The sequence below is a fragment of the Panicum hallii genome, chromosome 2 (genome assembly GCF_002211085.1).
Source record: "Panicum hallii strain FIL2 chromosome 2, PHallii_v3.1, whole genome shotgun sequence".
Taxonomy (NCBI): domain Eukaryota; kingdom Viridiplantae; phylum Streptophyta; class Magnoliopsida; order Poales; family Poaceae; genus Panicum; species Panicum hallii.
This window is the reverse complement of record NC_038043.1, coordinates 57,272,434-57,288,543: the sequence shown is the minus strand read 5'-3', so window position 1 is coordinate 57,288,543 and position 16,110 is coordinate 57,272,434. Positions and strand designations below refer to the sequence as shown.

General features: G+C 47.9%; 1 protein-coding gene across 2 annotated transcripts; it reads left to right on the top strand.

Moving 5' to 3' along the window:
• Positions 1–66: 66 nt before the first annotated feature.
• On the top strand, positions 67–3,555 carry LOC112882992 (myb-related protein 1-like). Of its 2 annotated transcripts, none has more exons than XM_025948194.1 (7): positions 67–248; positions 370–571; positions 661–737; positions 828–884; positions 969–1,057; positions 1,140–1,209; positions 2,762–3,555. In XM_025948194.1, exons 2-7 carry the CDS (start codon positions 370–372, stop codon positions 3,284–3,286), a joined length of 1,020 nt encoding a protein of 339 aa, XP_025803979.1. In that variant the 5' UTR covers positions 67–248; the 3' UTR covers positions 3,287–3,555. The 2 variants fall into 2 exon arrangements, with proteins under 2 accessions (XP_025803979.1, XP_025803980.1); XM_025948195.1 differs by having other exon boundaries at positions 68–248; positions 828–885; positions 976–1,057.
• Positions 3,556–16,110: the final 12,555 nt, after the last annotated feature.

Below are 16,110 nucleotides of genomic sequence, written 5' to 3'. Positions count from 1 at the left end.
GACATTCTCCGTCTGCCTTATAAGACGGGACTCGGCGTGAGATCTTGGCAAGAGGAGAGGACAGGAGGTAGGTAGTTTAGTTTGAGAAGCCAAAGGTTGTCTCATTCCCGGAAGACCACAGAACAACTCCTTGGTTACTAGAAATAGAGGCACTGAGACTGAATACCGGTAAAGCTGCCAAGGATCCCAGCAGTCAGGAATGTGCAGCCTGCAAGCAGACATTTCAGTACAAAACAGGAACTGAACGGGTCAGATGTGCTTCTACTCTTTTGTTTATTTCGCTGAAGGAAAGCAAACTCTGTTGTTCACCTCTATGATGCATAGTACTCCATGTAAGCAACGTCCTAACATGAAATTCTTTGGTGGCAGATGTATCATCAGCAACAGTTCCACGGTCATAACCAACACCTGTCCTTAAGGTCTGGCATACCTCCGGAGAAGCAGTTTCTCCTGCAAGGAGGAGGAGATGCAGGTCTTGTCCTCTCCACCGACGCTAAACCTCGGCTGAAATGGACACCCGAGCTGCATGAACGTTTTGTGGAGGCAGTACATCAGCTAGGAGGGCCAGACAGTAAGTACATGATCAAAACATATTATCTATCAACCATACATAGCAGAAACACAATGACCTTCTAAAGTCCGCATGCAAAACCCTTGCAGAAGCTACGCCTAAAACAATCATGAGGATCATGGGGATCCCTGGACTCACCCTGTACCATCTTAAGAGCCATCTCCAGGTACATATGGAGTTCTAAACTCCTGCTGCGTAGCATGAATAATGGCTTGCTATCACCATCACAAACTTACACAGATTACTTTTCTCATAGAAATACAGACTTAGCAAGAATCTCCAGGCTCAAGCTAATGTTGGCAGTGCAAAGAATGGTATGTTACATGTTTCTTAAAGCTGAAGTCAGTAAAATCCCAAATGCGCAGTGAGCGAGATACTAACTTGCCTTTGTGTCTCCGTGTTAGGCAGCAGAACAGGAACAGACAAACCATGCGAAGGGAATGGATCACCAGCTAGTCATTTGAACATAGAGCCCCAGATAAACAGGTAAGAATTAAGTTAAATTTGTTAACTATCAACGTTCTTATCAAATTTTCAAAAGGTGAAGTATTTCCTGAAATTTTATCAGGTCGATGCACATAAGCGAAGCCCTCCAAATGCAGATAGAAGTTCAGAGACAGCTGCATGAGCAACTAGAGGTACAGAAGCATCTCTGTGATTAAAATCCCCTGCATACTTGTGCCTAAAGCTGTAATATAAGCATAAGCAATGCAGCAGCACTAGCGCAAAGCATCGAAGTCCATTAGCAGTCGATTGCCATTTTGAATTCAGCAAAGCAGTAATTTTGCATGCCCATCTATGGCACCTATAGCTTCTGGTCAAGCAAATTTAAACTGCAGGGTGAAATCAACATCTTTAAATCATGTCATAGACTCATTGTCATTAGTAAAACCACAATCCAGAAATTGCTACTTGCAAAATCATCCAAGCCCATGGGTATGGTAGGTGTCGAATTCTCACAAACCAAGGAAAAAATGGAAGGAGCTAAAAGAAAGTGACAAGCCCTCTGATTGGATCCTGACAACGAGACCTTGAGGTGCAGAGAGTGCTGCGGGCGGACCGCCAGCAAGAGGCGGTGACGCGCCAATACTACAAGTCGCGCGTGCGGGTGCGAGTCAACGAGTCGCACGGGTCCCAGTTACGGCCTACGGCCACCGCTCGCCGCGCCGCCAAGGTAGGGGAGGGGGAGGGGGAGGAGGTGGAGCGGCCGCTGAGGGTGGGAAGTAGGGGGAGCGGCCGGCGGCATCGCCGCCTGCCGAGGTGGTGGTCGAGGCGGCAGCCTTTAGGGTTTCGGGTTTTCGGGGTTGGCCGGTGGGGACGGCTACAGAGGGGAGGTTGAGGGCGACGGCAGTTTGGCTGGTGGTGGTTCGGCCGGCGGCGGAGGCGAGGGCTGGGGCTGAATCCCTGGCGGGTGGTGGCCGGCGGCGAGGCAAGAAGAAGGCTGGGGCGAGAAAGCGAGTTAGTGTCGGCGGCGGCGGAGACGCCGGGCGAAGCCAGAGCCAGTGGAGGTGGAGGAGCACAGCCGGCCCACGACGGTCCACCGCCCCCACGGCGGTGGAGCTTCTACGAGGGTTCGGCTCCCAATCGCACCTGCGAATGCGAATAGCCCCCAGTGACGGGTGCCGGAATCGGAGCCAGCTGCCATGCTATCTTGCGGTTAATACCTGCGCCGTCCGATCTTTCTACGGCTCAGATTCAACCAGAAGAAGGCCGGCGGATGGATATCCGATGGGGTGTTGGGCCCAACGTACACCTATTTCAGCCCAGGAAATGGATCGCGATCCAACTTTGACCCCCCGCGAGTTTAAAGCCCACTTTTCCGTGTGCACGGCTCAGCTGGGTTCCGCCGACGCTCGCCCAACCCAACCCACCACTTTAGGCCCAGTGTTTGCCCATCCTGATTTAACTCTGAGGCCGTAGAATTTGCCCATCCTGGGATCCAAATTGGGCTCGCCTTCAAGGCTTTGAGGCCTGGTCTGTCTGCGCGCGCGCACCACTCACAGTTGGGCCGGGCTCGGTCCCTGCTCTCTGGACCATAACCTCCGCTCTGGCCTCACCATTTACAAGTTTTATTTATTTTCCTTCTTTTGGCGTATCTGCCTTCTTTTTACTGCTTTGTAAATTGTAATTGCAAGTGGAGTGATGCATTGCATGATGATTGATGGATTATGAATTTGTTGGATGCAACAGGTGCAGAGGCACCTGCAGCTCCGGATTGAGGCGCAGGGCAAGTACCTGCAGTCGGTGCTGGAGAAGGCGCAGGAGGCGCTCGCCAAGCAGAGCGTCGATCTCGACGCCGGCGTCCTCGGCGAAGCTGCTGCCGCCGAGACGCAGCAGCTGTCGGAGCTCATCTCGAGGGCCTCGGCGACGAAGCGCGTCCAGCTCGAGCACCTCCACCACCAGCATCTCGGCGGCGTCGGGGACGGGTCGGTGGACAGCTGCCTGACCGCGTGCGAGGGCTCCCAGAGGGACCATGACATGCTGTCCATCGGCCTGTCGCCGGCTCCGACTCCGAGAGGCGGCTACCCGTTTGAAGCGGCGAGGTCAGGCGGCAACGACAGAGGAGGGGCGAGCACGAGCTACGAGGAGTTCCTGTTTCTCGAAGAGCCTGGCAGGAGTTCCTCGGATGAGCAGCAAGAGCTGGACCTGACCATCAACACTCGACGGCCTCGCCACTGCGAAAAGATTGACCTGAATGGGTCGAGCTGGAACTGATGATCATTTAGGAAGGAGTTGAGGCGTCAGGCAAAACAAGGCTTCTTCTTCTTCTTCCTAGCTAGCAGCAGAGTGAAAATGGGCGGATGTTCCTATGGGTGATCAAAGCGGGATGCACTGTGCATTTTCATGTCCTCGAGTCGTTTGTAGTAAGATCTGGGTAGAGCTACTATAGCATGAACAACCTGCGTGTTGTCGGCCACGCATCATGGATTCATGGTGCAGCAAATAAGCAGCGACTGAGATGAGGATAAAATTCCCTTTCGATGGGGGCATTGTTGGATTGATCTCCTGGAGACCATCGGACCCCAACGGGTCTGATGGGCCTCCGCTCATCTGCGCCTTGATCGGGGGCGTCCCAGCTCGTTCTTAGCTGGTGGGTGTGGCAGAACCGATCTGAATTATACCGGCTCAAGTACGTGAGTCCATTCCTGAGAGCTCCAACGTGCTTCAAACGGTATAATCCCTTGGTCTGTCGGGTAACGTCCCGATAAACCACCGAACACAGGATCAAATAAGGTTACTTCACACGAAAGTGAGTCCAGAGATACAGTCACCATCATATTTTACATCACAGGGAATTACACTACAAGAGTTTCTAAAAGTAGTACGAAGTTTCAAATTTAGAGAAAACATTACAAACTGTTAAAGTTATGGTTTTTGGCAGCGGAAAAACATACGCGATGATTTACAACACGTCGACAAGACGGATGTCATGCTAAGCCCGGGCACGACATCACTCGGTATCATCAATGTTGGTCGGGGACGGATCTCATTTCACGGACCAACCATCTAGTAGAAGAGCACAGGGCCAAGACAGGGGAAGAGTAGGATCTTCAAAGGCTTTACCTGAAAAACATATAACTAATAAGACTGAGTATACTAATACTCAGTAAGGCTTACCCGGGTTTGGGTATACTTTAGCCCATAACTAGACTCATGAAGGCATTGTAAGGGTTCTGGATTTATTTTCAGCTGAAAAGCAACAAAGAATATAACCTACTTTCAAGTTTTAGCTTTCAGATTCTAGCTTGATTAGCCATTCTAGGTAAGCACCTGTCAGACCCGGGGCCACCGGGCTGGGCACATAACGTAGTTTAAAGAGATTAAGTCCGTCTTATCTCTTGTTCATCTTGTTTATCTCTTATTTATTCCGTTTAAATAGGAGATAAGGCTAACCGATAAAGGAGGGATCTACTCGGGATATGTTCTGGTACGATTCCTTAGCTGGTATTGGTTGGTATCTTTGTAACTCTGGCCTCTCGGATATATAAGGGAGGTCAGGGACCCCTCTCAAAAAAGAAGATCATTAGGTCATTCTACACCAAAGGGAATACAAACCATCATACAGGACGTAGGGTGTTATGCTCTGTGCGGCCCGAACCTGTCTAAATCTTGTGTTCCTTGCACCTTCGAGTTCCTGATCTCGGCGTCTCCTCACCCAAAACTTACCACCTTGGGTATATCCCTCGGTGGGCAGCCGGTTAAACACCGACAGCTGGCGCGCCAGGTAGGGCAGCGCGTCGAAGATCCGTCGGCGAACTCGATGTCATCTTTCGAGTTCACCAGGTGGTGGATTGCTACCTTCATGCATGTGCATCGACGGATCGATTCATCGAGTTCGAGATCGGATCCTTCAGGGAACGGCTACATCGATCTCGACTATTTGGCTCGACTTCACCTTGCGCTACAGCGTCGATGCACCGCGGCCGTCGAACTCGACGACCCGGCTCAACTTCAGCTTGTGCCGCAATATCCGCGCGCGGCAGCAACGTGTTCGACTACTTCGACTTCGCTAGGACGATCGGCAGCTCGCCGACGACTACATCAACTACTCGTCTCGACTTGAAAACTAGTCGGAATCGGTTCAAACTAGTCGAGCTTCATCAAAAAATCGTCGCAGCTTCATCAACGAGCTCCACGGCTTCGTCGACATTCGTCCACGAATCAAGCTAAGTGATTTATACCTTTTCCGACTTGTTCTTCATAAGATCGGCTACCTTTTTTGGTACGCCTCTCGACGGGCATGAAACCCTCAGGGGCTACACCATGATCGATTACTTGTCCGTGTACGACTCTCGATGGGCACGAAACCCTCCAGAGCTACACTTCGCCGACTATCTTTGCGCACTGCGCATCCTCTTTGTCGCATGACGACTTCTTTGTCTTCTCTTAACGGTTGCTAAAGTACTCGGGTAGCACACGCCTTAATCCGTGAAACCTCGACTCTTCTGTAAGCCTATGCTCCTACGCGTGCATGCGGCTAAGCTCCCTACGCTATGGTCTACGGCCATCAGGGATCAGGTGCTTAAACGTAATAGGCTAACTGCCCGGGGAAATTACATGGCCTAGCAAGAGCAAGACGCGAAATTTTTACATCGAATAAATTTTGGTGTATTTATATTATTACTAAGTACTATTCGGTATCTTCGCATTATGCTACATAATGTGTGCATTGTCTTTTTTCAGGTCAAGATTCAGCAACAACCCTCCAGGCAGCGCGGCGTGCCATCGCAGTTTCGCTAGTTCCCAGGCTCGGGGGCCGGCGATGCGCACTACTCGACATGACTCATTCGGCTCTCCTGGCTTGTAAGCTCGGGGGCTGGACGCCGTAAAACTACTCGAAGACGACTCATGTGAAGACTGAGAGTGCAGAAGAACCTCTAAGCCACCGCACGGTTAAATAAACCAGCGGGAGGCTTAATTTCACTATGCAGAGGCGAAGAGTTTTTCTCAGAATTCCAGAGTAACACTAATGCCACGATTTTTAGATCCTTATCTCCATATTTGTGGGATTTGGATTTAAGGCTCGGGGGCTGCGGGGTACGTGGCATCGACTACTTATTTTTCAAATTTCTTTGAAAGATAAGGAGGATTACAGACTAATGGGACTCTCAGCCTGATTCTCCGATTCAACCTAAGGTTCGGGGGCTACTCCATATGGAGTGCGATTTTTAAAATCGCACACCACAACAAAAATTCGGGGCACGAGCACCTCATAGCTTCGATGCAGCCAAGCAAGTACTCGAAGAAGAACTTCAAGACGAAGCTTTAGAAGAAGTCGAAAACTGCTTCGAAAGTACTCGATAAGCCTGCAGTACTCAGCTACGAAAGAGATTAAGTCCGTCTTATCTCTTGTTCATCTTGTTTATCTCTTATTTATTCTGTTTAAATAGGAGATAAGGCTAACCGGTACAGGAGGGATCTACTCGGGATATGTTCTGGTACGATTCCTTAGCTAGTATTGGTTGGTATCTTTGTAACTCTGGCCTCTCGGATATATAAGGGAGGTCAGGGACCCCTCTCAAAAAAGAAGATCATTAGGTCATTCTACACCAAAGGGAATACAAACCATCATACAGGACGTAGGGTGTTACGCTCTGTGCGGCCCGAACCTGTCTAAATCTTGTGTTCCTTGCACCTTCGAGTTCCTCATCTCGGCGTCTCCTCACCCAAAACTTACCACCTTGGGTATTGCCTCGGTGGGCAGCCGGTTAAACACCGACAACACCTATACTAAACAAGCAAGATAGAGATTATCATCCATCAAGATTATTCCATCAATAATTACACTTTTTACTCGATGTGGCAAAAGGGATAAGCAGTCTCAATCTTCGTGAGAAGCGGACGATTCTGAATCGAATTTAACCTTGCAAGATAAACCTAACTCACACGCTTGGAACGTCCAACAATAGTTCCGAAGCAACCGTTTGCCTTTCATTCCGGGTCGTGGACAGGGGCACCACAAGCGACTGCAGGACCATACGCACACCCTATATGTACAGGACGTATGTCTGTAGCGCGACTACATGACCACACTCCTGGTTGCCCTGCAACACGTATTCTCACACGTCGAATCAAGTAACCATAAGAACCAAATACATGTGGTGGTCGGTATGTCCACTTGGCGGGCCGATTGGTTATTAGGCTTACCGCTTACCATATTTCGCGGTATGTGGTTAGTACTTTCAAACGCTTAGCCACCACTACCACATGCTGCGATCTTAACCACTTTTAACAAAACAGACAGGGTAAACCCTCAGGTCATGATGCAACACACGACCCTGTCCATCATCCTTATAGTGGTTACAGAATTGTAAACAAGCAACTCCTATATCGCGCGAGTGACAGGAAATCACTCGACTTTTACCGGTCCTATTTAGCAGAGCATCTAAACGATATGGACTCGGGCACAATACATTGGATTCCTAAGATATCATGCAACTAGGGTTTCACTCCAACTCCTAGACTTAATGCAAGATATAATATATAAGTATAGAATTGCATAATGTAGTAAATTGAAATACTGGGTTATGCACCGGGGCTTGCCTTTACTGGTGGGGCTGAAGTTAGTAAAGTTAAGATCTTACGAGCTTTGGTTCGGGGCTTTAAATAATCCCTTGGTGACGTTCACTTGGTCTTCAGGAATATCCTCTGCAGACTCCTGGGAGATCTCGTAGGTACCATTGTGGAAGTAGTCGTATCTACATGCAATGCAATATTACATTTAAAGTGTGCATATGAAACTATTTTACTTTACAATAAAATTGCACTCCAACACTCATTTAACATACTACTCACATAACACTCAAAAAGATCAGAAATTAACTTGGGTAGAGCTTTAGTTGGACAACTGATTAAGATTGGCTATTTGTTGAAAACTACAGCAGAGTCGATTGGAAACAACCGGAGTTCAACCGATAGAATTGGCAAAGGAGGGAGCTATCTACTTTGCCTTAGGAAATCGGCTGATTTCCGTTTGAAGGAGGAATTGGTAGAAACGGTCTCTGTATATAAGCAGAAGAGGTTAGTCGATTTGAGTTCACCTGGGGTCAAATCGGCTGATATGGGTAGGAATGTTAAAAATACAGTACTTTAAGAACAGACAAAGGAAGGATCTTGCTGATTGGATTATCAGCATGTTTTTGGTCTAACTGATGGTTGGTGTATTGGTCTCGGTCTTAGCCAATGAGGATGCATCTGGTTTAGCCGATTTATGTGCTTAGGTCGTGCCTAACAGAGGCGTGTCTACTGTGTTAGTTTACTGATCCAGGGTGGTGTACTTTGGCTTGTGTAGCCGATTGATAGGTACATTGGTTTTCCTAAAGCAGTTGTGTTTTAACTGAGATGTGCTTAAGTGTTATCCTAGGTAACTAGGTATGGTCGTATCGGCTCGATTACGTCAGCACAACAATTGAGTGACGTACAGCCGATGGGGTTGTGTTCTACAGATGTGTAGCCGGTTGGAGTGTGGTTGAGGGTATGTGATGGATAGATATATAGCCGATCTCTCAGCCGATAAATCGGCTGATAAAAGTATGTGGATAAGGATGAAAAAACTAAGGATTGATCGGCCATATTTGACCGATATGGAAAACAACTAGAATTGGCTTGGATCAGCCGATAGCAAGAATCTTAAGATCGTGTGTGCATCTCCGATACATTGACTATGCGCAGCCGATGTAGGACAGAACAAAAGAATTGTATCGGCAGTAGCCGATATTAGAAAGATAACAATCGTATCAGCTAACCAGCCGATGGTAGAAGCATATTAAAAGAAATGCATCGGCTGACAGCTGTTACACAGAAACATCATAGACTCAAAGGAACGTATGCTTAACGGCTGAGCTGATAGCCGTTGCTGAAGCATAGCTGCAGAGATGTATTGACTAAGCAGCAGATACACACGAACTAATAAGGATCCTTATACGAAAAGGACCTTAAGGAGATTGCAATCAAGACAAGGATAAAGTCTTGATGGCAAGGATATGAGCACTTGTATAAAAGGATTAACTAAATATCACACGTCTCTACTTAAGATATACATCTTAAGATTTACCTTTCAGTCACAACACATGCATATCATATAAGGTACAAATAAAGCACACATTCTCTAATATTTAACCTAGACCATAATTCAAAGACTTTTAATTCAAGAGCACAACATAAAACTTGTAGATTTTGATCTGAGGATTTAAACAAAACTGATTTTGTATTTTTATGAACTTCTTATGAAATTCTATGAAATGTAGAAGTTCACTGATTTGAAACAAAGAAGGTTCTGAAAATTTTACAGAGAACATCCTAGAACTTTCTAAATTAAAGCAATTAAGTCCCTGGTCGGGGAAAATAGAGAACAGGAAGATAACGACGATATTCCGGCAAAGGGGTCGCCGGTATTAGGAAGATTCAGTGGATCAGGGCAAACCTTGGGGTAACCTTAGTTGTGGAGAAGAACGGGTGGAAAGTGAATTTCCCGTGGCGAACAAGATCGGTGACGAGAAGTGCTCGACGGTGACGAGGTTCCGTGGGTGACCAAGAAGCTTGCCAGGGAATTGTAGTGGGTGGAGAATAACCGGAGAGGTATTCCTCACGGTGATCCGTGGCGACGATAGTCGGCTTTGCCACGGTGACGATGTTTCGGCATACAGGGATCGAAGAGGCTCGATGAAAGGGTTCACGAGCTTACTCGAGGTGTTGTGGTCTCGCTCGGTGATCGACGAGGAATAGGAGTTGCTGGATGTCGTGGATCATGGGATGAGACGATAGAGCCGGATTGGTCCGCTATGCTGACTCCTCCGCGAACCTCAGGGTTTTCCTGCTCACGGGTTGAACTTCCTCTGCTCACGCACGTGTGCCACTGAAACACGGTCGGCACACCCACGTAGCCTCCTGCATGATCGCCACGCCTGGTCGCATCTCCTGCACACTGTTCCTGTACTGCTCTCACACCACTGGCCCACAACTTGCTCGCGCGTGATCTGTTGCCTTGCACACGCACTCGCTTGCGGAAACGAACCGAGCCGGCCACTGGCAAAACACTTCCGCTCGCACTCGCGAACGCGCCGGTTCAATTCCGCCCGGACCTCCGGGTTCTGCAACTCCGTCGTCCTCTCCACCTGTTGTGACGCTATCAGGGCCGGCCTACCACCGCTGCCGGTCTTGCGCTGCGCATCGAACCCGCGCCGCGTTACTTCTGCCCCGACCGCCTCGTGTCGCTGCGTAGTTTCTCCTTCTGACTCGCCGCCCCTCGTGCATCTCACGAGCGAGTGAGCTCGCGTCCTCGATACGGTCAAACTTGCACCACCCAGAGATCACCGTGGCGTAGGTGTACTGACTGCCACTGCGTTCCCGCATCTCGCGCAGAAGCCCGCCACCGCAACTCCTCCTGCGCGTGCGCGTCTGCGCGCTCCAGCTCCTGCGTCGCTTGCGCGGCTGTGCTCCACCGCGCGCATGCTCGCGCTAGCGTCTCCGCAGCTGCTCCTCTTCCACGCTGCTGCCGGACCCGTGGGCCCCGGCTTTGCCGCTCCAGCGCCCGTACACGCGCCGGTCCAGCTCCTGCGCCTGCTCCATGCCACCGGTCCCGAGCGCCCGCCGTCGCCTGCCGCGCGCCTGCCGCGTGCCTGCGGAGCCGTCGCGCCGCCAGCTCCCACGCCCACCTGCGCCGCGCATGCCGCGGCCCACGCGCCCGAGCCGCAGCCGCACCGCGGCTCCGCCTGCGCCGCCGGCTTCCGCGCGCCTCGCACGGGCCCGCTCCGCACCTGCGCCCGCGAGCCGCGCGCCCGCGCAGCGCCTCCGCACGCCCGCGCGCCTCCGACCTCCTGTGCGCCCCTGTGCCGAGCCGGGTGGAGTGTGCCGAGCCGGGTGGAGGAGGAGAGAGAGAGGGGGGTGGATAAGGATGGGGCAGTGCTGCCGGTGGGAGAAGCAAAGAAAGAAATGCCAGGGAAAGAATAAACAGAGAGAGAGAAAGAACAGAGGAGAAAGGGAATTGGAACTCCCCAAGGACTTATATGCAAATTCAGAAAATTGCAGGGATCTATCTGTAAAGCATAATTTCTCATTAATCTAGAACCCTAATGAAGAAATACCCAAAATGAAAGTTGGTGAGTTTTTCAAACTCTACAACATTGCTTTAGGGCTCAAGTTCAAAACCTCAAAGCTTATGTCTTTACACATTAAATTTTGAACAAAGGTTGGATTTGCATTACTTTTGTCCTAAAGAGTGTAATATCATAACATTTAGGACCTAAATGCAAGAATTTATGACACGTCATGATGACGGGATAGACACGTCATAATGATTGGATAGACATATCATGATGACTTGCACCTTTTACACTTTAGCCCTGAGTAACTTTGAAAGTTACTGTTGTAATTCAAAAACTTGCATAAAAGGACTTGTACTTTTACAAAATTACAAAAATACCCTTTTTACTTGCACTTTAAAGTTTTAAAAACTTCACATAAACACACACAAGCTTTACACTAATCAACACATACTTCACACTAACAAATTATGTGCCTAGCTTACAAGTAATTGAACTGTCACAGTGGACCCCCACCAACACCGTCAGCCCTAACCGATTTAAGGAGGCGCAGCAGCGGCGGGAAGTTCCACCTGCGGCCACTGTCAACGCACCGCCTCGACCCCGTGCCCGCGGCCGCGACCCGAGCCTCGGCCACCGCAAGCACCGGCGCCACCCCGACCATGGCGGGCACGTCTGCATCGTCCGCGACGCAAGGGCACGAAGGTATAACCTCGTGCCCCTTCTCCTCTCCCTCTCTCTGTTGCTCGGCTTGTGTTAATGTCACTCGAGTTCTTTCAACCTAATCACGCAGTAGCCGATCCCCAACTCTAACATTGGTATCAGAGGCCTAATCTACTCGCGTTGATTAGTGTTTTGGAAGATCCCACAGAAAAGAACCCAGAGAAACCCTAGGCAAAACCCTGCAGAAACCCTAGATTAGAACAACAGAAACCCTAACCCTAGCTAAAGAGAAAATGGGACGGCGGTAAAGGGGGACTTACCTCTTGCGCCGTCCGCCGTCGATGCACCCGGGATGCCGGCACCTCGATCCGATCCCGCGAGGCTTTGGGCCTCGCGCGGACAGAGGCCGCGCGAGCCGCCGCCGCGCCGCTCGTTGCGCGCCGGATCTGGGCACCACGGTGATGCCGCTCGATGGCGGCGCGCTCACCTTGCGGTGGACGCGCACGCCGGTGAGGGGGCTCGCCGTGGCGCCGCTCGGCCGCCGCTCTCTCGCTCTCACGGGGTGGAGAAGACGGAGGCGCCGGGGAAGGAGGAAATGAGCTAGGGTTTCACGGGGCCAGCTGCGCTGGGGGTTTTGTTCCGTCGAGATCCACGCGCGGCCGTTGATCTCCGTTCGACGGACGAGATCACGCTGCGCGCAACTGGGCTTCTTTTGGCCCAGGTGGGAACGCGAATTTGAGGCCCGGGCCCGGGTTGTCTTGCGGGCGGCCGCGAGCGCGCGCGGGCGTGAGGGCAGGTCCTTAATGGGCCGTTTTGCCATGGGCTGTGGCGCGCGCGGGTGCTTTTCCCCGCTGGGCCGCCGCGAGAAGGATGGGCCGGCTGGGCTAGATTACTAGAAGGAACAGTGCATCAGTGTTTAAATTTTCAGGAGTCCCTTTTCAACAGAGTTTTAGTGAATTTGATGTATTTCAAATTCAAATTTGATTGAACCTTGACGCAATGCTTCCAAAAGATAAATTAGACATATTTTTGATAGAATTTAAGTTTTCCGCTACAAAGATTAAATAGATTTATATTCTAATGATTAATTGTCTTGTCATTTAAATTTGAACCAACGGGATAATTTAATTTTTTGAGGCAAATAGATAATTTTTTTTGAATTGAAATATTGTTATTTTTGACCAACATTAACAATGACAATATTGCAATTACTATTGTATTATCTTTTGATAGATAATTTTTCATGTATTATTTCTATTTATGCCCAACGGTGTTTTAGACTTAATACAGAAAGAACTTATGCTATAATCTTTTTGATAGATAATTTTTATGTATTACCTCTAATTCTGCCCAACGGTGTTTTAGACTTAATACAAAAGGTTATTGCATGTTTTAAATTCCGACCAACGTCGTTTTAAAATATGCTACACTATATTCGAATTTATTTTAATGTTTTCACCACTCATGTATATTTTTTCAGGAGGGTTATCAATGATGATTTCCATCAATGATATTCCTATCTTAAAGGGAGACAATTACCATGAATGGTACAGAAAGCTAGACCTGTATTTTATTATGGGGGAACTGGATTGGGTTCTAGCTACACCGACACCCATAGAGCCTGTGATTCCTGTGAGGAAGGACACAGACACAGATGCTTCTTGGAAGCAAACAGAGCTTTCTTATAAGAAAGAAAAAGTAGATTATGAGAGGCTTTATGCTAAATGGCTCCCTGCCAACAAAAAGTGTATGGCAGTGGTAAAGAATACGATTGAGCCTGCAATTATGGGCTCAATCCCAGATTGTGCTACTGTAAAAGAGTATCTTGAGAAATTAAAGAACCAGTACACTGGTTCTTCAAAGACTTATGCAACCCAATTAATTAAACAACTGGTTTCAGAAAGATACATTGAAGGTGGCATCAGAGAACATATTCATCGCATGGTCAACCAGAACAACAAGCTTAAGTCATTGGACCTTGCCTTCAAGGAGGATCATATTGTCCATTTGGTTTTTGCTTCGTTGCCTAAAGAATTTGACACTTTTGTTATCAATTATAACACCCAACCACATACTTGGGATATAGAAAAACCATTGCGATGTGTGTTCAAGAGGAGGAAAGGATAAAATCCGCCACTAGCGGATCTTTAAACTATGTGAACAAGAAGAAGAATGCCAATTTCAAAGGTAATTTTTCTTCCTCCTCTAAAGGAAAAAGCTCTCATCAACACAGACCTCAAGAAAGACTGGTTCTAGTAGAAAAGGACCAGTGTCTCTACTGCAAAGAAAGGGGTCATTACAAGAAAAATTATCACAGATACTTAAAGATGATCATGGAAAAGAGAGGTGAGAATATTATTTCGTTCGTAAATGAATCCTTATATATAGAATATTCAAAAACCACTTGGTGGATTGATTCAGGAGCAACAATTCATGTTGCAAATTCATTGCAGGGATTCCGTTCGATGAGAACCACTCAAAGAAGCGAAAAGCAAATTAAAGTTGCAAACGGAGCCCAGGCAGATGTTGATGCAGTGGGAGATGTTCATTTGGAACTCGACACTGGCTTCATCATAGTTCTTAAAGGTGTTTTATATGTACCTTCATTACAGAGGAACTTGATTAGTGTGTCTTGCCTGGACAAAGATGGTTATACCTGTCTTTTCGGAGATGGCAGGTGTTTGATAGAATGTAATGATACAGTTATTTCCATTGCATTAAGAAGAAATGATCTTTATTTAATATCTTTACGAGAAAGTATAAATTCCATATGCGATAACAACGCGAATGTATTCTCGTCTATACTCGCGAATAGAAAACGGAAAAGAACTCATGATGCGTCGTCGAAATTATGGCACTTTCGTTTAGGCCATATTTCGAGGGGGAGAATAGAAAGATTAGTTAAAAATGATATTCTTCCTCCATTAGAGTTCTCTGACTCAGAACAATGCATTAAATGCATAAAAGGAAAATTCATAAAGAAAATAAAAAAAATGCCAAGAGGAGCACAGATGTATTAGAGATAATTCACACAGACATCTGTGATCCGTTCAATGTAAAGAGTGTGGATGGTTATGACTCGTTTATAACATTCACAGATGATTATTCCCGTTATGAATACATTTATCCGATTAAAGAAAGATCTGAAGCTTTGGATAAATTTAAAATATTCAAGGCTGAAGTAGAAAATCAACACGATTTAAAGATTAAAATCGTAAGATCCGATCGTGGAGGGGAATACTATGGTCGACATACCCCATATGGCCAAGCTTCAGGACCTTTTGCGAAGTTCCTGATGGAGCAAGGCATAGGGTCCCAGTACTCGATGCCGGGCGAACCTCAGCAGAACGGAGTGGCTGAAAGACATAATCATACCCTGATGGATATGGTGCGAAGCATGATCAGCTACTCTACGTTGCCAGTGAGTTTATGGATGGAGGCTTTGAAAACCGCCATTCATATTCTCAACAGAGTTCCTAGTAAATCGGTGCCGAAAACACCGTATGAGATATGGATAGGGAGAGTACCCTCAGTGAATCACCTGCGGGTGTGGGGGAGTCCTGCTGAGGCAAAAGTATTTAACCCGACCATTGTGAAACTAGATTCCAAAATAGTATCTTGCCATTTCATTAGCTATCCAGAAAGGTCAAAGGATTTTCGTTTCTACTGCCGAGACAGATCCATAAAATATGTAGAAACGAGACACGCAGTCTTCCTTAAAGATCAAATGATCCGGGGGAGCGGCATAGCTAGGAAGATTGATCTTGAGGAGAAGCGGGTGTATACACCTAATCCTGCGATTCAGGAATCTTTCTTCTCGCTGCCCGCTGTAATTGCACCGCCAGTGCAAGTCACGGCGATGCCAACACCTGCAGTGGCTCCTCCTGTGGTAACAGTGAATGAGGAAGTGGAACCTATTCATCAGGTTCATGACGAGCCTATTGCCACACAAGGATGGGAGCCACATCAGCCCCAAACAGATGAGGCACCGCAGGCTCAAGCCCATGGGAGATCTCAAAGAACAAGGAAATCCGCTATTCCTGATGACTATGAAGTCTATAATAGCGAAGAAATTCAAATGGATGATGATCCCACTTCATTTGAAGAAGTCATGAGAAGTGAATACTCATCCAAATGGCTTGATGCCATGAAAGATGAAATCAAATCGATGAGTACCAACGAAGTTTGGGACTTGGAGGAAATTCCAAAAGGAGCCAAGACAGTAGGCTGCAAATGGGTCTACAAAATAAAATATGACTCCCAAGGGAATATAGATAAATTTAAAGCACGACTCGTGGTAAAAGGATACACACAAAGAGAAGGAATTGATTACAA